Source organism: Schistosoma mansoni, chromosome 6 (assembly GCF_000237925.1).
Source record: "Schistosoma mansoni strain Puerto Rico chromosome 6, complete genome".
NCBI classification, from domain to species: Eukaryota; Metazoa; Platyhelminthes; class Trematoda; order Strigeidida; family Schistosomatidae; genus Schistosoma; species Schistosoma mansoni.
In genome coordinates this window covers 7,031,871-7,054,871 of record NC_031500.1, presented here as the reverse complement: position 1 = coordinate 7,054,871, position 23,001 = coordinate 7,031,871, and the positions used below count along the sequence as shown (strand labels likewise).

At 39.8% G+C, this 23,001-nt stretch overlaps 2 protein-coding genes across 2 annotated transcripts in view; one reads left to right on the top strand and one right to left on the bottom strand.

Moving 5' to 3' along the window:
* Nucleotides 1–3,455: 3,455 nt before the first annotated feature.
* Nucleotides 3,456–3,737, bottom strand: Smp_164350 (hypothetical protein; the record flags this gene model as incomplete). The annotated part of the gene is made up of 1 exon (XM_018798121.1): nucleotides 3,456–3,737. The coding sequence occupies one exon, from the start codon at nucleotides 3,735–3,737 to the stop codon at nucleotides 3,456–3,458; it is 282 nt and encodes a 93-aa protein (XP_018653094.1).
* A 1,488-nt stretch (nucleotides 3,738–5,225) lies between these two features.
* Nucleotides 5,226–23,001, top strand: part of Smp_078240 (hypothetical protein) — a 36,002-nt gene continuing 18,226 nt past the window's right edge. The window contains exons 1-8 of the mRNA XM_018798119.1: nucleotides 5,226–5,399; nucleotides 5,429–5,526; nucleotides 5,562–5,688; nucleotides 11,485–11,589; nucleotides 13,099–13,301; nucleotides 14,362–14,431; nucleotides 15,304–15,473; nucleotides 20,713–20,952. Coding sequence (XP_018653093.1) covers nucleotides 5,440–5,526; nucleotides 5,562–5,688; nucleotides 11,485–11,589; nucleotides 13,099–13,301; nucleotides 14,362–14,431; nucleotides 15,304–15,473; nucleotides 20,713–20,952 — 1,002 coding nt within the window. The 5' untranslated portion in view covers nucleotides 5,226–5,399; nucleotides 5,429–5,439. The remainder of the gene's footprint in view (nucleotides 5,400–5,428; nucleotides 5,527–5,561; nucleotides 5,689–11,484; nucleotides 11,590–13,098; nucleotides 13,302–14,361; nucleotides 14,432–15,303; nucleotides 15,474–20,712; nucleotides 20,953–23,001) is intronic.

Here is a 23,001-nt window from a genome sequence, read left to right as displayed (position 1 = left end):
TACTAAGCACGGCCGAAACCCTAATACACCTTTTGTCGAGAATAAATCTGGTGCGTAACGTGGACGCGATGCCCCTTTGGAAAATATTCTGAAGAAAACACATTATATCTGAACGAATGAACTGCTATTAACTTTTATAGATTATATTTACTAAACAACCCTGCTTGGGATGTATACTGTGAACCAGTATATATTGTAACTTGTAGATCATGCCTGTAAAAATGTCGTGCAACTGCACTTACAGAAATATATTATCATTATTTGTATCTCAACAGCTGGGCGTAATTCATGTCCAAAGAGTAAAGTCGCCGGTGAAAAGCCCATGTACCCGTGAACTGATACGCGGTAAGCTAAAAGGTATTGGAATATTTCATCATCCCGACATCTCGTCGACAACCTATTGATAAACAATTGTAGAAGAGTTTTGATGGTTTTATTTGTTCTTTCTACTATGCTGTTACCTTCTGAGTGGTATGCGGTAGTGTGCGTTTTACGGATTCCCAATGATCGGCATATCTGGGAGGCGAGATGGCTTTCAGAAGCTGGTCGTTGGTCAGAATGGAGTGGAAATAGAGTGCTTTAACGGGAGACCCAATGATCAATAGAAGCTCGAGCGACCGTGAGGGCATCTGGTTGTGGTATGGGAATGGCTGTACATCATTTACTAAAATAGTCCACCATCACCGGTATATGGAGGTTTCCGTTCTTTGACGTTGTAAGTGGTCCCATTATATCTATACGAACTCAATAATGTGAACCTTCTGTCTTCATTGGAACTAACGGTGCACCGGTTATTTGTTGAGGTAATGTGATGGCATAGCATGTGCTACAATTTTTGTAGAATTATACCACGTCTTAATGGATGGATAGCCACCAAAATCGCTGGCAAATCTCACGTTCAGTCTTTCGTTTTCCCGAGTGCCCAAGTTCTCGGTGCACCTGCTCCACAATATTCTGAACTTGTACACGTGCTACTATTAACAGAGACTGTTTTGACTCATTGACTTTAAATAACGGGTCCCTATACAACCTCAGACCACTCCACTTTGCACAGAGACAGTGCGTCACTAAGGAATGATCCTTTGAATCTGCCACGTATGGTTTATTATCTTCGTGTTTTTGACTTTGGTAAATGAATCGCAGATCAGGGTTTGCTCTTGAAAAGACGGCCAGTCGATATCGGGGTCTGTGCTAAGGACAGCACTAATGGTAGTAAGAGAATAAGGTTTACGAGACAGATAATCGGTGTTTGTGTGTCGGCTTCAGCGTCGGTATTCTAAAGTAAAATGGAACTCTTGCAATCTCTCCTGCCAGCGCGCTACCTGACATGGTTCGCGAAACGAACGGAGCTATTGTAGTGTACGGTGGTCTGTGAGTACACGAAAAGGGTGCCCTAGGAGGTAGTGTCGAAAATGTTGTAAAAATTTTACCAAAGCCATCATCTCTTGGCGCATCATAGAACACCTTGTCTTCCTCTTATCTATTCTCCGACTAGCGTACGTTATGATCCTCTCCTGTCCATCATGTGTCGTTTGAGACAGGACTGCTTCAAAAGCTGGCGAGGTAGCGTCGGTATCATGTATAAACTCGCCTCCTTTAGCAGAAGTGCCCGAAAAGGCTAGAATGGGTAGCAGCATGACACGACTTCAAGGTGCTAAATGCTTGTTGATGTTTTTCGGTTCCCAAACATTTCCGTCCTTTCTGAGTCTGATGATGTAAAGGTGCTGCCAGGGATGTAAAATGAAGTACAAAGCGTCTACAGTAAGAGGCAAACCCCAAGAAGCCGCGAATGTCATCAGCAGATTTCAGCTGCGGCAAGTTAATAATGGCGCTTGTTTTTTCGTTATCTGTTTCTACCCCGTTTTCCGTAATGCGATGTCCTAAAAAGAGTACTGCCTTTTGCAACAGTCGACATTTAGACGGTTTTACCTTTAAGTTGTGCTGCTTAATACGTTGTAGGATTGCCCTCAAGTTGGCATTATTCTGTTCGGGCATACTGCCATACAGAATAATATCATCTAGGTAAATCAAGCACTTGTGTGGTACGAGATCATGTAGAACTGTCTGCATCAGTCGTTGGAAGATGGCTGTGGCATTAGTTAGCCCGAAAGGCATCACTTAAAATTCGAAAAGACAATCTGGTACAACGAATGCAGTCTTCTTTCTATCTTGGGGTCGTACTTCCACTTGCCAGTGCCTGGATGTTAGGTCTAAAGTCGAAAATCTGCATGCACCTTTCATAACATCTGATGTCGCATCAATACGCGAAAGTGGAAAGGAGTCGCGCTTCCTTATAACATTAAGGCGACGATAATCTATACATAATCGAAGAGAGGAATTTTTCTTCTTCACTAAAGAGATGGTGGGAGCCCACGGTGATGAAGATGGTACAATAATCTTTCTCTCTAGCATCTCCCTTATCATTGATTGTAGCTGAGGCTGATAGTGTACTGGCACTTTTCAAGGTGCTTGACGTAATGGCATGTAGTCACCTGTGAGAATGGAGTGTTGTACAGTTGTCTTACGGTCTTCAGGGATATTCTCTGAGAAAACAGAACTAAATTATTGGAGTTGGGGAACGGTTCACAGATGGACGTTCTCCGTTTAGTTCATCATTCTGCATTTGACGTATGACTTCAGACATCCCTACTGACCTGCCGATTAAATTACGTTCTTGGGACGATGTGTTGGTATGGTCACTTCGCCGATTTGTGCTTCCGCCTCAGCCACATGTTTAACGACGATGTATTTTAACATGATGTCGACTCCAAGTATTACATCCCAAGTGAGTGCGGGGCATACCAAGATATGTGGGAATGAGTGTTCGTTCACTGCTACATCCAGCTACATCTTACAGAGTGCTTCCGTAAAATCACCGCCAGATGTTTTAAGTGCAGGGGAACACGGTTTTTGCCGGTTCTCATGATTAAATATGCGATCCAACCTTTGCATTCATCACGCTGTACCGTTTGCCACTGGATAGCGATGTTCCAGACGTCAACAGTTACTTTTGGAAACTTATGAAAATTCTCAGATAATAGCTCAAAGAGGATTATTGTAACTTGTTACACAAATGTGCGAAATCAACCCAAAATTTGTCGTATTCACTAAAAAAGTACAAGTAAAAACTATTTCAAATACTCTCCTTGTCACCCTCAATTCATTTCAATAAAGTGAAACAGTAGCTTTGATGTTAAATTTGTCATAAGTAGAAAGTTTACTCAACAAGAATAAATGCCACTGATTTTTAGATATTGCACACTTCGTTGATGTGACGTAGCTAAGGCGTATCTTGACTCATGAACTTAGCTTTTTATTTAAGTGCTGTGATGACGGTTGCACCGAATTTTCTTTTCCAAAGCACTTTTACTACGAACTTTTGCCCTGATCTGTAGTTTATGGACTAGTCCATTTTACGGCATCTGGTTACAATTCAATAGGTTTATCTTGGTTAATCATTGGATTTCGCCCATATGTGGGAATGAGTGTTCGTTCACTGTTACATCTAGCCACATCTTACAGTGTGCTTCCGGAAGATTACCGCCAGATGTTTTAAGTGCAGAGGAACACGGTTTTTGCCGGTTCTCATGATTAAGTATGCGTAAAAATCCTTCTTTCACAATAGATACTGAAGCTCCTATATCCTGTAGAATTTTGGTTTCTTGCCTTTGTCTACTACCCATTATAGTTATAGGATATATAGATTTAAAATAATTTGAAGATAAATAATCAAACATAGTCTCACCTTGTTTCCGGAATTTATTATGCCCGCGTTCCGGGCTCTTCGACCGAAGCGTTGGCAGTAAAAGCAATCAGTCTTCCAGTTCTGCTGATTGACTCGTAGAGGTTGTTTATTCGGCCGACACTTGACCGCGAAAATAGTTTGGGTTGAGTCGAATTGTTGCGGTACTCCAGACTCTTCGATAGCTGTTGTTAGCGAATTGGCTGCACTTGAAGTGTTTGATAGCTTGTCGGCGGCCATTAATGGAAGGATTGTGGTTTTTAGATTCTGCATACTATTAGGTGGCATGAGTAGAAGGTGCTGTCGTAATGCGCCCGGCAAAAGCCCTTCTACAAGTCGCAAGCGTATGATTTCTTCCTGGACAGAGACGTCTAGGCTAGGGAAGGCTTGAATTGCTGCTTGCTGCATAGAGTGAAGGTAATCGATGGGCTCTCCACTCATCTTCTGGTGACGTGATGGAAATCGGATGGTCCCCAACTGAGTGTCCATTGTTAACTAAAAACAGTCGTCTAGAAGTTTCACAATTTTCAGCAGCTGAATTGCTTGCAGCAAATCAGTTGGCTGTCGCCCTTTTTACTGCTTCGTCGTCCAAATATGATAGGAGGTAGTCGAAATGTCCTGTAGCTGGAACTTTGCGTAGTTAAGTCTATTCCGATCCTCCAAATAGAGTAGTCTGGTGAAACTCCGAGTAGTGGTGGTTGACGGGAGGTTGCACCGGTCGCTGACCTTCTTGGAATGACCGGTGGTTCGTCGTAGTCTTCATCGCGTTTAGTGATAGATACCTCCATCACCACTCGTAACACGTTATGCATTGGCGTTCACTTGGGGAGCGATCTGTAGCAACAACACAACAGTCAGGATCTGTAAATACCTCTGAAATAAGAATGCGGTGTACTGGCACAACAGATATATTTTTGAAATTGAAAGATGCTGTTCGACTACAAAGAGGGAAACTCATTATAAATATTTTTATCCATTGTTCCGCAAGTTCAGCTTACGCAGGGCTTGCTCCTCTTTTTCCAGTACATTTAGCCTTTTTTGCCCTGCAACAAGAAAAGCAAACTCGCATTAGTAAAGTCGCATGTAATTATTTTTATTACCGTTACATATTTGGAATTCGTAACCAGCGTGCCATCAAGTAATAAGGGGTCATTAGTTCACGCAAATACCTCAAAGAACACCTTCTATTACCTAGGAGCAGCCAGATTCCAGGATGTGCTCCCAGATGATGTAGTTCAAGTGACTTCGCAGAAGTGCTTTAAGAGAAAACTTTACATATCCATCAGGACAATGTACAGCATCTCAATATGATTTACTAATACTTTTTGCCCTTATCGTTAAATATATCTAGGTTCCTACTCAGAGGTGTCGATGATTGACTGACATTTAATACGAAAGCCCGTCAAGTTAAATCTTATTCTATTTCCCGTATAACTATTTAAATAGTTGAACCATTTAGGGGGTTTTCATCGAGGCGCCTGGTGCAACTGTGACCTCGAAGCTCAAGGTGGTTTATTGAGTTTCGTTCATCCCAGCTCTGTTCCATTTCTGCCTTGCTAACTTTTTATTCTGGGTCGAAACATTGACGACGTTAGTTGTTGATCGAGTATTCGTTGATTAAGCACAACCCGGTTTATACAAAGTCGACTATTTGAAGGTTAGATGCATTTAAATATCATTGTTTAGATAAATTTCAAATGAACAATCAAACCGAACCGTGCGAATCCGTTGAAATTAATGACACAACAGCCTTGAAAAATACTGTCAAGGATTTATGTCACAGGGTTTGTTCCCTTTCTAACTAATTTCCGTGAAATAGCTAGAGAAAAACCCCTTCGATTATAATGCACATGTACAACTCATCGAGTGTCTACGGAAAATAGGCGATTTTAAGACACTCAAAATTGCTCGCGAGCGTATGCACGAGACCTACCCACTCACTCCAAGTAATTTAAATACTGTAAAAATTTCCTGACTGTATGTTAAGTGTTGTGTTTGGCTTATACAGCCTTCCCAGTTCATGTGAGCCTTATAATATCAATACGGTGCTGTATTTTGTGAGTCGCTTTAAGTGTTGCATCCAAACGTCACACGTCCAGTCCCAGTAAGGAGACAAATCAGAGAAGTCCATGCTTTCTTTGGAATAAGTGTCAATACTACCTTTTTAATACATTTGGTAGAAAGGCTTTGATCAGTTTTCGAAATTCGAATTTACCCCGATAACTGTTTGATAGAGTTTGTGGTAATCGCTTCGATTTTTGTGAACGTTTAACCAATGTCCGTGTAATTTTCGTGTTTTAGAAGATGAATGGGGAGTGTTTCGGTCAGCCTTATTACTTAGTGATCTGGTTTGTTTGCTTTGGCTTGGATAGTCTTCCAACAGTCACCATTTAGCCACCTTCACTGGATAGAGAAATGTAATCGAAAATAGTGACAAATTCCTTACGATTTGTTTATGTAGAGTCTAACAACAATAACTTTGAGTTCGAGTCATATCCCGTTGCTTCTTTTACTTGTATTGAATCACCTGATGTCACTGCAGACCACATATTTCTTGAAAACGTTTTCTGATAGTCCTGTTGTTGGATTTCTCCGTTCTGTTATGAACGCTTAAGATTCCTCTATCACTAGGAGACTAAGTATCACCTTTGCCCGACCGTTGCTGCTACCTTGACGTGGTGGTCGGGCTTGCCTATCGTGATGAAGCAATCGAGCTATGCTGGCTGGAACAATCGTTCCTCGAGGTCCTACCATGCCAGACAGGTCGGTTGAAGAGCGGTAAGACTAAAAGCAGCAAACCCAAGGTCCGAAGGCGAAGTCGTACTGCCGACTGTACAGAGGTGTGACAGCAGTAAGGTGTTTCCTTCAGACAACCAGCATGACAGCGATGCTGCCTTCCCACAAGGAGGGGTGGGGTTAGAAAAGGTCGACCCTAAAAATGCACACCTCGCCTTATCCCACGGATATCCGTCTCCGGCGGTAAGGTTTTTTTTTGAAGAACGGAGCTAACACAAAAACTACCCACAAAAAGGTCGTGTGTGACCGACCTCAAGCAGTTGTCCCTTGGGCACTGCGGTCACGCTCTCAGGTCATTAAAACCACTTCTAACCCAATTTCCTTTTCAGGTACCCCTAGAAGAACCCTTCCACTGTGCGGGCAACCGGGAAGTGATAACTGCCCTCATAACTCTAACAGCACTCAAGACCACTGTATTCATAATCAATCTCCTTCTTCAATTCCTACTATTCCTTCTACCTTGACTTTCAACACTAAACTTCCTCTCTCGGTTTCCTCCTCAAGTGTCACCATGGCCAACGATTCTAGTGCGCAAAACACTGTCCCAGGTCTACTAAAACCTCGCTCCAAACTACACATTGGAGCCTTCAACGTACGTACCCTATGCCAAATCGGTCAACAGGCCTCCTTAGCTAAAACCCTAGAATCTCGTACCATTGATGTATGCTGTGTCTCCGAAACACGCATACAGGATCCTAGTGTGGTCATTCACTTGACCTCACCTCGCCAAAATGGACAGCCAACGAAATACACCCTCCGTGTATCTGGCGACCCGTTGGCTAGTTCTCGTGGACTTGCAGGTGTAGGCATAGCATTAAGTACAAGGGCAGAACAGGCACTACTAGAATGGATCCCCGTTGACAGTCGCCTGTGTTCTGTCCGGCTAAATGGCTCCATAAGAACTCGGAAGGATAGGGACACACGTCGTTGCCTTTTCGTCGTTTCTGCCTACGCTCCCACTGACTGCAGCCATGATGAAGTGAAAGATGACTTTTACAGAAAGCTCTCTGAGCTTCTTCAGAAAGCTAAGAGCTCAGACATAGTAGTCGTAGAGGGTGACTTTAATGCCCAGGTAGGCAGCTTAATTCAAACAGAAAGACATTTAGGTGGGTGTTTTAGTATTCCGGCTCAACGAACCGATAATGGTGATCGTCTGTTGCAACTATGCTCAGACAATCGTTTATTTTTAGCAAGCACTAATTTTAAGCATAAGGAGAGACATAGTCTAACATGGCGACCACCTGCACCAAACCAACGATGGACTCAAATAGACCATATTGTCATCAGTCATCGTTGGAGAGGCTCAATAGAAGATTGTCGCTCGTATTGGAATACTTGTTTAGACTCTGATCACGCTTTAATACGAGCGCGCATTTGTCTGCGCCTCAATGGACGCAGGAAAAGTACACTAAGAAGACCCATGAGGATTGAACTGGAGGACGAGAAAGCCAATTGCGAATTCCAGAAACAACTGAGTTCACATCTAGGCAGTTCTGTAAACGAGACTGACCTAGATGCTGCTTGGAAAGACACACGAACAGCTGTGGAAACATCAGTAACATCTATTAGTCATTTAAACCATAGGGCTCCAAAAAACCAATGGATTTCTTTTAAGTCTATTTCACTGATGGATTCGCGTAAACTCATCCCATCAGGCTCTGAACATGACGAAGAGCGTAAAGAAATTAGACCTAGGTTAACTAAAAGTCTAAGGAACGATCGTGAGCAGTGGTGGGCAACGAAAGCAAAAGAGATGGAAAAGGCAGCGTCTGTAGGCAACACCAGGCAACTATTCAGACTAATAAAAGAAACTGGAATTAAGAAGTCAAGTGTAAGTGAGACAATCTCGGAGAAAGACGGAACCCTTATCTGCTCTCAACCCAAACGTTTAGAACGATGGGCGGAACACTTTAAGGAACAGTTTAGCTGGCCTTCAGCTACTGCACAACTACCCACTATTCCCAGAAAACCTGAATGGAACATTGAAGTAGGCCCCCCGACCCTACTTGAAGTTCAAAAGGCTATAGGTAATCTGAAACGAGGAAGAGCAGCTGGTCCAGATGGATTGGCTCCAGAGGTCTTTAAATATGGTGGTCCAATTTTAGCGATTAGGTTGACTAATATTCTGGCTAAAATCTGGGAGACAGATGTAATCCCATCCGACTGGTCACGATCACTTATTGTCCCAATATATAAAAAGGGGTCAAAATCATCCTGTGATAACCATAGAGGGAATAGTCTGACTAACATAGTATCTAAAATACTAGCCTCAATAATTATCAGGCGCCTAACTAAGACTCGTGAACTGCAAACACGAGAAAATCAGGCTGGTTTCAGACCTGGTCGTGGCTGTATCGACCACATATTCACCATTCGTCAAGTTTTAGAGCACAGACATGCTTATCGGTGTCCGACAATGATAGTTTTTCTTGACTTAAAAGCAGCATTTGACTCTGTAGACCGAGAGGTTCTGTGGCAGTGTCTGTCATTGAAAGGTGTACCTGAGAAGTACATAAACCTTGTGAAGGCTCTTTACTCGAACACTATCAGTCGAGTGAGAGCTTATGGCGAACTGTCATATGATTTTACAACCTCAAGTGGTGTACGTCAAGGCTGTCCACTATCCCCTTTTTTGTTTAACTTCATTATAGACCTGTTGCTGGAAATAACACTCTCGTCGACTGAATTTACAGGAATTGATCTTCTACCATGAGGTTCACTTATCGACTTAGAATACACAGATGACATAGTCCTGTTTGGTGAAGACGCTGACAAAATGCAGAGTCTTCTGTTGGAACTCAGTAATAATGCCAGGATGTTTGGGATGCGTTTCTCCCCATCCAAATGTAAATTGTTACTCTAGGACTGGCCTGCGTCAACACCCGAACTAAGGATAGGGAGTGAAGTAGTCGAACGTGTCGACAACTTCACTTATCTTGGAAGTCTGATCAGCCCTAATGGGTTGGTGTCTGACGAAATCTCAGCACGGATTTAAAAAGCTCGTTTGTCTTTTGCCAACTTACGTCACCTATGGCGAAGACGAGATATCCGTCTATCAATTAAGGGACGAGTATACTGCGCAGCAGTTCGTTCTGTTCTACTTTACGGCTGCGAAACATGGCCATTAAGAGTAGAAGATACTCGTAGGTTACTAGTATTTGACCACAGATACCTTAGAAATGTTGCTCGCATCTGCTGGGATCACCGGGTAAGTAATAGTGAGGTTAGACGCAGGGTATTAGGGAACGATGGTAAATCAGTTGATGAGGTCATGAATCTTCATCGACTGAGATGGTTGGGCCATGTGTTACGTATGCCTGAACACCGATTACCACGACGCGCTATGATGACTAGTATTGGGGATGGTTGGAAGAGAGTTAGGGGCGGCCAAACCAAAACATGGCATCAGTGTTTGAAGTCACTAACTTCTAGCCTGAGCCATGTTGGTAGATGCAGACTACCTGGTTGGGGTCCGCATGACTATCGTAACCAATGGTTGGAGACTCTAGGTGACATGGCTCAGAATCGATCACAATGGCGTAGGTGTATACACTCTTTATCTTCCCTTAAACTATGAGATTAAAATTGCTTCATAACTTTTTTCCTTCCTGTACTATATCCTTATATACAACCTTTCTTTATATACTACCACCACTAAATGAATTACTTCTATGAATCCGGTGTTCATCTTGTTGTGCTAACGAGGTATGGCAACTTGGACCGATGCATATATGTGCCTGGTCCTACGTTGTCGCTGACTGACTGACTTTACCTAGTATTATATTGCTTGTCTGAGTCTGAGCTGCCACAAATACGACTGACCAGTAACTCTTATCTTACACATTACAAGTTTAAATATCGTTTCTATACAGTGATTCATGTATACATCCAAAGCAAGTCATTTCTAAAGCCTCATCATCCAAATATTTTCTGTCATAAGGCTTTTTCTTTCTGCAGCTTGAAGCCGAAATTAGACAATTTCAGGTTCCTGATTTTTTAACAGCGATTGAAAGGTGCTTAAGTGTATACACCTTGAACTTCACTTCTTGACCATTTTATTATTATTATTATTTTTCGTTCGTGAACTTAAGGGTTTCATTGAGTAACATTGTTTTATTTTCCTTCAAGTTCAGTGCCGTTGCTGGCTTCCTGATTGTTTATATCAATAAAATCCTTCTTGGAACTGTGATTTATAGATACATCTATAGTTGACATTGCTGCTGATTAGAGACTACGCTCGTTTAAGCAGCATTGTTAACATTTATGTGGACCTCGGTTAGGTGTACATTTTATGGGTTACAGGTATAAGATTAGTGCGAACATCGTGGATCCAACCTTTGCATTCATCACACTGTACCGTTTGCCACTGGATAGCGATGTTCCAGACGTCAACAGTTACTTTTGGAAACTTATGAAAATTCTCAGATAATAGCTCAAAGAGGATTATTGTAACTTGTTACACAAATGTGCGAAATCAACCCAAAATTTGTCGTATTCACTAAAAAAGTACAAGTAAAAACTATTTCAAATACTCTCCTTGTCACCCTCAATTCATTTCAATAAAGTGAAACAGTAGCTTTGATGTTAAATTTGTCATAAGTAGAAAGTTTACTCAACAAGAATAAATGCCACTGATTTTTAGATATTGCACACTTCGTTGATGTGACGTAGCTAAGGCGTATCTTGACTCATGAACTTAGCTTTTTATTTAAGTGCTGTGATGACGGTTGCACCGAATTTTCTTTTCCAAAGCACTTTTACTACGAACTTTTGCCCTGATCTGTAGTTTATGGACTAGTCCATTTTACGGCATCTGGTTACAATTCAATAGGTTTATCTTGGTTAATCATTGGATTTCGCCCATATTATGACTTGAACTTTCTAGCTTTAACTTGTAGCAAGTGATTGTGTTGCTTTTAATCCATATTCTTACCTGTCTTTTCCAGCACTATGGCTTCAATGGATCGAGGATGAGCTCAAGAATGCTTCTACACTTGAAGAAAAGCGACAAGTAGAAGTTCTTTTTAAACGTGCGATTGATGATTATGAAGGTTAGAAATAGCTGGGTGTACCTTTCATAAACTTGAGATTACTCCTACCTTTTTAGTCATGTTCTGATTTTTTCGGCACTGCTTCAACCTTAATGAACGTTTAAAGTTAAAATTTCTGAGGCCTATAAATTGTAGCATCTAAAGTAAAAAAGAAACTGAAGTATCACACCGAAAATGAAGTTAACGTTGGTTAAATGACATTTATCGATTTGTCGAACTTACTAGTGGATACAACTGATGTAAAGCACTTTTAGAATAGTTACAATTGATTTTGAAAACCTTGCTGAAACTTTTAATCTGCATTATTTTAATTTGTAGCAGTAAGCAATGAATGAACAACTAATCTAATTGTATTTTGAGCGTGAATATGGTACCTGTCGAGGAATTTTAGAAGTGTATTCATAATGTATGAAGTCTATGAAAGTGTTCTGTTCTATAACTGTAGTTATCTGCTAGTTTGCTCAGTGATTACTTATTTTTGATTGGAGGATAAAGTCTTAGACCATCATTTTATTGTGTAAATGGGAAATTCTTGCACTCAAAATTGAAATTTTGTAGTGTCTAGTGTTTTCAATTTGGTTTATATAATAACTAAGATAACGCGCTTCTGGATTGCATTTTTACTACAATTGTTGGTTTCTGAATTTGAACTTCAAAGAGATAGCAACGCTCACCTGTCCAAGTTATCTAAATTCTTCATATTTTATCGTAAAAAACATTGTAATGGTAAAAACGAGGTATATGTGCAAACAGGTAACATAACTATCACTTATAAAAAGATCGGTATCTATTTGCGTTGATATGAATTATTTTAAACCATATCCTCTAGCGAATTCTCCAACTAGCTTTAATTTCTAAACTATCAGTTTCAAACTTCTCTTTACCAATTAAACCAATCGCTGACTACTTTTAAGAATCCCATTACGTCTCGATTTATTCACTTTTATTCTTGTCTCTTCCTGCTATAACCTACATTTCCGATAGTTGTCCCCCCCATGTGAGATATATATTTCGTTCGCGAATTGAACTTCAAAACATGTCACAGATTCCCTTGCCAGATGCTACTCAAATAGATAATCAATGTAAGCAGAGACAGTATCGAGTTATTTATTCTAGAAATCTACAAGCTAACAGAAACTAATTTCTTTAATTCTTAAGTATCCACGATAGAAAATTACAAGGACAGTTATAACAAAAATTATCGTGAATAGGGTGATCTAAAGTTGTTCGACTTATTCTTTTCTTTTTAGTTTTGTAAGGTTTGCTGAGTTCCAATATTCCTGTTGCCCCACGCCTACTGAAAGCAAAGGCTTCGGGAGGTTGAAATAACCTGTTTAATCAAATGAAATGTTAGTACTCCAGTGAACCTCAACCTAATAAATATTTTAGCCTATATATACTCAGATATTCCATCACGTTTTTGTAGGGAATCTAATTCAAAAATTACTATTGAGAGTATATTACCTTACTGTAAGTGACAATCAAAAATTTGATTTTGTTTTCTTATAGATATCAACGTATGGTTAGAATACTGTCACTTCGCAATCTCTACTTCGGATTTCAGTTCTGCGGATAGTATACAGCAAGCGGAAGTCATTTTCGAATCTGCTTTGTCACATCAAGGACTTAATGTTGTTGGGGGTTCGATGCTATGGGAAATCTATCGTGAATATCTCACTGTAGTTTGGTCTCAGTTACCACAGGATCATAAGGTTAGGAATATCTGTTTGTTTTGTGGAAAGTATATCAGTCGTTTATTTTCCTTAACACTTTTTAACCTTTGGGTATCTCACACTGCGGCACATCTTTATTCTTCATGAGTCCTCCTTATATGTTCAAATAACTTATTATTTTGTCTGTAACTTCCATGTAATTTGATGTATAACTCTATCTCCTAAACATAATTGTTGAACATGATCAACCTAAATCCTTTTACCGTTTATTGAGCAGGAGCCAATAAAATTGAAGTAAATGTAATGCATACATACTCCCTTGCTTATCTTTTTACGTAGTCAAAGAACATTATTTGTTTATGATCTAATATTTCCTTGTTAGGCTGCCTAGTACGTATGTAAAAAAATGATGTTTTGTCAGTGCGTAAAAATAATGCGTCGCGAGATAAGCAAGTTAAATGGAATTTTAAAAAACCCGTAAAAATTGTCGTATAAATAAGAAGCGCTGCTGTTAAGAGTAATACAAATTTTTAACTGCTACCAGTTGATTTCATATTTATTAGGACCTATTTTCCGATTGGATATTTATGTACTTTGTTTTAAGCCACTTTTTACGTAATGGATATTTGCATTTTCTTCCTGCCTATAGCCGTTTACCGAGTACCGATTCGGCTACCAGTAAAGTAGTAAGTACGTTTGTCAACTTCAGTTTCTTGGTTGGAAGTACGAGTGAATGAGAGTCGGCCAGTCATAGTTCCTCTTACTCCTCATCCTATTCAGTAGAATACTACAGCATTAAAATTAACTGTTAGGTTTTGAATTAGATGGTTGACTGCGTTTGTGATTGTTAATATTGACATTAGTGTAACGGTATATAATTAATCCTTCATTCTGTAGATTTCCATAATAAACCTCTATTTGGTCATTCCAAATAAGACTGGCGATATTACTACTTTAGTTTGAGCGACTGCGTAGTATCATTAGTTCTCATACTGAAGTATCTAGTGAATGAAATAATTTGATTAAAAATATCATAATTCACAATTAGTTTTTTATATTTGAAGTGGCAAACATTTTGTTTTTTTCTCTGTTTAATTAGGAAATGAAACTAGAACAACTGAATAAAATGGACCGCTTATTTCAGCGTCAACTCAGCATTCCACATTTGAGTAAGCCATTTCTGAAAGAATATTTCAATCTCTTTTACATTTCTGCCAACTGTGAATTTGAACCCAGTACCTTTGGTCTCGCGCGCGGACGCTCAACCCATAAACCACTGGGCCGGCACCAAAAGGTGGTAATGTCCAACTCCAACCAATCCACAATGTCGCGCGACTATCTTCATTTGCCTCATACCTGACACGGTTGAATATTGATTGAGTCGTGATTTCAATGAAACTCAACAGTCTCCACAACCCTAAACTGAAAATCTAAGCAACTGTTCTGGCCATTTTTTGCACCCAACTGTTTTTGTCAATAAGTACTGTTGATTGATAACCAAATTGCACCATTCTCTGTTTCTCCTCTTGTCCATCATGCTGCAAACTTGACCATTTGGTTCCTCTTACTGATAGATTCGGAGCCAATCGTCCAACGGTTTTGATAACCTATCGACTGCAACTTAGGTTTGAAAGTCGAACTGCTATCAAAATTCTACTTCGATAAAGAACGGACTAGTATTTCTGTTTATTTTCCAGGCCTGAATATTTATTTAAATATTCGACATCATTGAAACTATTTCGAATTGAATAGTCAGTTGTTAAATGCGTTCTGTTATGCATGCCACAAAAATAGTCGAACTCTACTGGTGTAAAGAGAAGGTTATGATCATGAAGTCATCAGTTGCATTTAGAATCCTCATGGGAGGAAAAGTGTACATCGTTTGATGATCAGGCTTTATGACATACCACACTATATAGAAAGTTTGACACATTTTTAGCCGCTTAAATACAATAAAATAACTTACGTTCTTGCTCTGTAAGTTCTATTTTTATTGTTTCCCAACTCGCTTTTTCACATTTTATTTTCTCATTCATTATAGATATGGAGCAGACATTAACTGAATACAAAACTTTCCTGTCTGATATCGGTATAGAACTATATCAACCGAGGAAACATTCAGATTCCTTTATACCAGAAGAAGTCAAAACGGAATATGAGAAAGCTTTAGAGCGTTTAGCTGTTATTTTACCATTTGAAGAATCCATAGAAGTAAGTTGGGTGAATGAGTTACGTTGTCAAAGCATCTTAAGGGAACTGTTTATAAACCTTAAATGTATATGTAAGTTATGCTAAGATTCTCCACACAATACTTTCTTAGCAAAATGTTTCTTGTTTTATCCCATCAGTGTGCCCACTGACCAGTAAGTGGCATGAATGTTTCTAGGTCATTAGTAGCAGGGTGCAGGTTTGGCGATATAATGTAGATTCACGCCTACACATTTCTGATATGTTTTGTGTTATAAACTATAACAATGGCCTGTTTGTTTACCGTTTACACTCATATTTTAATTACATTTTTTAAAATTTCGTTGGAAGACGATAAAATTAAGTTGATTAAATATTAGACTCTGAAAGTACTTAATGTTATCAGGCTGCAACCTTGAATGTCCTTATTATCTTATTGATAAAAGTAGTCATCTTCATATGTCATAGTTAACATAGAGCCTGTGACAAGTGTAGTTTAGTCCATATTACCACTCTTCATATTAGGATAGGGAAGGAACATTAGCAAGCCCAATACGAAATGCGCTATAATATTAGTACTAATGTTAGTAAAGGAAGTGTGAGAATTAAGTTTAATGAATACAGAGGGATTAATGTATTTGTGCCACTGTGATCGATTTAATAACAGATAAAAAGGAGAAGTAAATTAATTGAAAAAAGTAACGTTCATCCATGAGAATTCAGTAAAAGTGTTAAAAACATCTAACCTACTTATTTATTGTATATAAAGTCTGATATAGCTTTCAACCTTCAACTGAGAAAAATTCAGAATGAGCTCAATCTACTAGTCCCGACCGTTGCTGCTACCTTGACGTGGTGGTCGGGCTTGCCTATCGTGATGAAGCAATCGAGCTATGCTGGCTGGAACAATCGTTCCTCGAGGTCCTACCATGCCAGACAGGTCGGTTGAAGAGCGGTAAGACTAAAAGCAGCAAACCCAAGGTCCGAAGGCGAAGTCGTACTGCCGACTGTACAGAGGTGTGACAGCAGTAAGGTGTTTCCTTCAGACAACCAGCATGACAGCGATGCTGCCTTCCCACAAGGAGGGGTGGGGTTAGAAAAGGTCGACCCTAAAAATGCACACCTCGCCTTATCCCACGGATATCCGTCTCCGGCGGTAAGGTTTTTTTTTGAAGAACGGAGCTAACACAAAAACTACCCACAAAAAGGTCGTGTGTGACCGACCTCAAGCAGTTGTCCCTTGGGCACTGCGGTCACGCTCTCAGGTCATTAAAACCACTTCTAACCCAATTTCCTTTTCAGGTACCCCTAGAAGAACCCTTCCACTGTGCGGGCAACCGGGAAGTGATAACTGCCCTCATAACTCTAACAGCACTCAAGACCACTGTATTCATAATCAATCTCCTTCTTCAATTCCTACTATTCCTTCTACCTTGACTTTCAACACTAAACTTCCTCTCTCGGTTTCCTCCTCAAGTGTCACCATGGCCAACGATTCTAGTGCGCAAAACACTGTCCCAGGTCTACTAAAACCTCGCTCCAAACTACACATTGGAGCCTTCAACGTACGTACCCTATGCCAAATCGGTCAACAGGCCTCCTTAGCTAAAACCCTAGAATCTCGTACCATTGATGTATGCTGTGTCTCCGAAACACGCATACAGGATCCTAGTGTGGTCATTCACTTGACCTCACCTCGCCAAAATGGACAGCCAACGAAATACACCCTCCGTGTATCTGGCGACCCGTTGGCTAGTTCTCGTGGACTTGCAGGTGTAGGCATAGCATTAAGTACAAGGGCAGAACAGGCACTACTAGAATGGATCCCCGTTGACAGTCGCCTGTGTTCTGTCCGGCTAAATGGCTCCATAAGAACTCGGAAGGATAGGGACACACGTCGTTGCCTTTTCGTCGTTTCTGCCTACGCTCCCACTGACTGCAGCCATGATGAAGTGAAAGATGACTTTTACAGAAAGCTCTCTGAGCTTCTTCAGAAAGCTAAGAGCTCAGACATAGTAGTCGTAGAGGGTGACTTTAATGCCCAGGTAGGCAGCTTAATTCAAACAGAAAGACATTTAGGTGGGTGTTTTAGTATTCCGGCTCAACGAACCGATAATGGTGATCGTCTGTTGCAACTATGCTCAGACAATCGTTTATTTTTAGCAAGCACTAATTTTAAGCATAAGGAGAGACATAGTCTAACATGGCGACCACCTGCACCAAACCAACGATGGACTCAAATAGACCATATTGTCATCAGTCATCGTTGGAGAGGCTCAATAGAAGATTGTCGCTCGTATTGGAATACTTGTTTAGACTCTGATCACGCTTTAATACGAGCGCGCATTTGTCTGCGCCTCAATGGACGCAGGAAAAGTACACTAAGAAGACCCATGAGGATTGAACTGGAGGACGAGAAAGCCAATTGCGAATTCCAGAAACAACTGAGTTCACATCTAGGCAGTTCTGTAAACGAGACTGACCTAGATGCTGCTTGGAAAGACACACGAACAACTGTGGAAACATCAGTAACATCTATTAGTCATTTAAACCATAGGGCTCCCAAAAACCAGTGGATTTCCTCTAAGTCTATTTCACTGATGGATTCGCGTAAACTCATCCCATCAGGCTCTGAACATGACGAAGAGCGTAAAGAAATTAGATCTAGGTTAACTAAAAGTCTAAGGAACGATCGTGAGCAGTGGTGGGCAACGAAAGCAAAAGAGATGGAAAAGGCAGCGTCTGTAGGCAACACCAGGCAACTATTCAGACTAATAAAAGAAACTGGAATTAAGAAGTCAAGTGTAAGTGAGACAATCTCGGAGAAAGACGGAACCCTTATCTGCTCTCAACCCAAACGTTTAGAACGATGGGCGGAACACTTTAAGGAACAGTTTAGCTGGCCTTCAGCTACTGCACAACTACCCACTATTCCCAGAAAACCTGAATGGAACATTGAAGTAGGCCCCCCGACCCTACTTGAAGTTCAAAAGGCTATAGGTAATCTGAAACGAGGAAGAGCAGCTGGTCCAGATGGATTGGCTCCAGAGGTCTTTAAATATGGTGGTCCAATTTTAGCGATTAGGTTGACTAATATTCTGGCTAAAATCTGGGAGACAGATGTAATCCCATCCGACTGGTCACGATCACTTATTGTCCCAATATATAAAAAGGGGTCAAAATCATCCTGTGATAACCATAGAGGGAATAGTCTGACTAACATAGTATCTAAAATACTAGCCTCAATAATTATCAGGCGCCTAACTAAGACTCGTGAACTGCAAACACGAGAAAATCAGGCTGGTTTCAGACCTGGTCGTGGCTGTATCGACCACATATTCACCATTCGTCAAGTTTTAGAGCACAGACATGCTTATCGGTGTCCGACAATGATAGTTTTTCTTGACTTAAAAGCAGCATTTGACTCTGTAGACCGAGAGGTTCTGTGGCAGTGTCTGTCATTGAAAGGTGTACCTGAGAAGTACATAAACCTTGTGAAGGCTCTTTACTCGAACACTATCAGTCGAGTGAGAGCTTATGGCGAACTGTCATATGATTTTACAACCTCAAGTGGTGTACGTCAAGGCTGTCCACTATCCCCTTTTTTGTTTAACTTCATTATAGACCTGTTGCTGGAAATAACACTCTCGTCGACTGAATTTACAGGAATTGATCTTCTACCATGAGGTTCACTTATCGACTTAGAATACACAGATGACATAGTCCTGTTTGGTGAAGACGCTGACAAAATGCAGAGTCTTCTGTTGGAACTCAGTAATAATGCCAGGATGTTTGGGATGCGTTTCTCCCCATCCAAATGTAAATTGTTACTCTAGGACTGGCCTGCGTCAACACCCGAACTAAGGATAGGGAGTGAAGTAGTCGAACGTGTCGACAACTTCACTTATCTTGGAAGTCTGATCAGCCCTAATGGGTTGGTGTCTGACGAAATCTCAGCACGGATTTAAAAAGCTCGTTTGTCTTTTGCCAACTTACGTCACCTATGGCGAAGACGAGATATCCGTCTATCAATTAAGGGACGAGTATACTGCGCAGCAGTTCGTTCTGTTCTACTTTACGGCTGCGAAACATGGCCATTAAGAGTAGAAGATACTCGTAGGTTACTAGTATTTGACCACAGATACCTTAGAAATGTTGCTCGCATCTGCTGGGATCACCGGGTAAGTAATAGTGAGGTTAGACGCAGGGTATTAGGGAACGATGGTAAATCAGTTGATGAGGTCATGAATCTTCATCGACTGAGATGGTTGGGCCATGTGTTACGTATGCCTGAACACCGATTACCACGACGCGCTATGATGACTAGTATTGGGGATGGTTGGAAGAGAGTTAGGGGCGGCCAAACCAAAACATGGCATCAGTGTTTGAAGTCACTAACTTCTAGCCTGAGCCATGTTGGTAGATGCAGACTACCTGGTTGGGGTCCGCATGACTATCGTAACCAATGGTTGGAGACTCTAGGTGACATGGCTCAGAATCGATCACAATGGCGTAGGTGTATACACTCTTTATCTTCCCTTAAACTATGAGATTAAAATTGCTTCATAACTTTTTTCCTTCCTGTACTATATCCTTATATACAACCTTTCTTTATATACTACCACCACTAAATGAATTACTTCTATGAATCCGGTGTTCATCTTGTTGTGCTAACGAGGTATGGCAACTTGGACCGATGCATATATGTGCCTGGTCCTACGTTGTCGCTGACTGACAATCTACTAGACTAAAAAAAGAGGAAAAATTATCCAACCCGGAAACTGATCAATGTTGACCAGTATAGTAAGTTAGATTTAAAAAAAAATTTGAAGGTTCTAGGCTTATGTGACTCAAGCTCTAAGATCACAGATCCAAATCTCACTCCACCTACGTCCATTTGAGCAGCTAGTGAGTGTCTTTAGCTATCACACCACGTAAATGTAGATCGAGAACACAAATGTATTCCACTAATTTCGAGTTATGAGACCTCACATTTTTAACTACTGTTTACCTTGACCAAAGTTTTTATTGTTCCATAACACTTATCCGAATTAACGAATTAAAACTTGTTCACTTATTCAAACAATCAACAGTTTAGAGTTGAATGGGTTTGTTATATTACTCTCATATTTTAAATGATAGAGTTGATGTAAAGGTTGGGTGCATTAAAAAATCGTTGTTGTTGCTATTTTTGGCGGTAAAGTCCTTTCAAAATATTCTTATATATTAGAAGTGACTTTTTACTACACACATTTTATTTAAGGAATCCACTGACAAGTCAGAAGCAGAAACTGTTTCCAGTTGGAATATTTATATTGATTGGGCAGTTCATTGTGCAAAACGGAAAAAGCCTAAAACATCTAAAACTACTGATAATAAGAATAATGAGAACATATCTACCAATTTTGTTATATCACCTAATGAGTTATGCTGCCTTTTTGAGCGTGCTATTACCGCACATTGTTTAGATACATCTTTATGGATACGTTACGCAGATTATGTAGTAAGTTGTTTATTATTTCAAATCGACATCAGCAGTATTTATTTTGTTGCAGTTTAGTGTTTCACTAGTATAACCTTCCAGAAATAATCAAAATAATGTATAAAAACTTAAAACAAGCAACTAGAAAAACAATAAGTTAGAACTATCATATTCAGCATGTTTTGAACTACCATGCGATCTAAATATCGTATATCGCTTTAATGAATTTAGTGGGATTGAATGGTTCGATTGTTACTGGTTTTTGTTTACTTCAAAACGCATAGTCGATTGAGTGAAAACAACATATTTCTACATTGTTTTTCTTGTTTTGTGTGGATACTCGTCTTTTGGAATAGGCTTTCCCTTTTACGTCTCATGATTGTTTTTATTTACCAAACAACCGTAACTCAATTGAATTGGATCATTCAGTAAACAGTAATGATTATAAACCTGAATGTACGCTATCATAGAATACACTTTATCTCAGGAATAATTATCACGAAAAATATAAATTGATGTGTTGCTTTATTTTGAAGAAAAAATACGCACATGTTCAGACCTGTGATTTGTTAATTTAAAGTGCAAGGTTTTTATCATTAATATATCACTTTATGTATTCGTCGATCATCGCTTAGAAATCAACGGACAATCGTCGTACTATTTGATATTGTACCAAACATAAGTGCAGTCTCTCGTTGAATATGAGATTGGAATTCTTGTCGGGAGTCACATTATAAGAATAGGAACTGATCTGTTCTACTTTTAGTGTGACTTTAATGAACTGTAAAAAAACGAGAAAAAAATTGAACCAAATTGAATAATGGGAACAGTTTAAAGTGTAATTAATGATTGTAGTGAGAACGTCAAATTCAGTAAAAATTAATGTATTGTTTTTTGAAACTAAACTAGTGTAGCTAAAAATGAAGGATGTGAATTCGTTGAAGTTGTGAAAAGGATTTTAGGGGGTGCAGATACATGTATGAATATCGTGATTTTTATTTACTATGAAGAAGACTATATTTAGCGTTTGTCGTCTAAAGACTCTGAGGAGGTCAACTGATAGCGGTTACTGGTTCTACAGTTATATTTGTCCTTTAGTTCATTCAACAAATTCAGTAAAATGTTAACTGCAAATATTTGTCATCAATTGTAAGTTGGTTGATAACCAAAGAACGATGGACATGTTTCATTTTAATTTCGGACTTCTCATGCATTCACAACCTCACTTTGGTTCTAGATCTTAACTTTCAGGTTTCGTGGCAAGTACGGTAGCTTAAAATAACAGCCATGATCCCGTGACCCACGTTTAATGGTGTCTAAAAATCGTCAGCTGATTTCATCGGTGAATCATCCACCAAGCCACTCACATTAGGTTAAATTTACTTCATAAATCAGCCGCTCACGGGCAAATTTTGCGAATTAAGGTTTGTAATAACCCAGATTGTTACATATTCTTTTCGAAACTTTTCTAAAGATTCTTATGTCTTTAACTCCTAGACAACAGAGATTTCGTAATTAGCAAAAAATTGGATATGAAATTTGTAGGCTCCGTGACTTTAGTCACTTGTGTTTTTCAGGAATCGACCTCCTATCAGGAGATTCGCTTGTGGACTTAGAATACACTGATGATATAGCTCTGCTAGAAAAATATACTGACAAAATAAAGAGTCTTTTAACTTCCTTCCGTAATAAAATAATGGTTTGCCGAACGAGATTCTCTCCCTCTAAGTGCAGGTTTGTTTCAGGACTGCGTCATCTGAACTGATGATAACGCGTGAAGTAATTGAGCGCATCAACCTTTTTACTTGCTGTCTGTCTTATTAGACCCAGTTGGTTGGTGTCTGGCATCTCACTATGGATTCATAAAACTCGATTAACTTTCGTCAACTTATGCTGCTTGCGGCGTCGGTAAGATTTCTTTATGCCAACCAAGAGATAAGTTCACTGAGTAGTAATACGCTTTGTTTTACTTTATGACTTGAAAACAGCTTTCAAAGTAGAGTATATTATTAGGCTACTAGTATTTGATCATAGGTGTCTTCAAAATACTCTTCATGTATGCTGAGACCA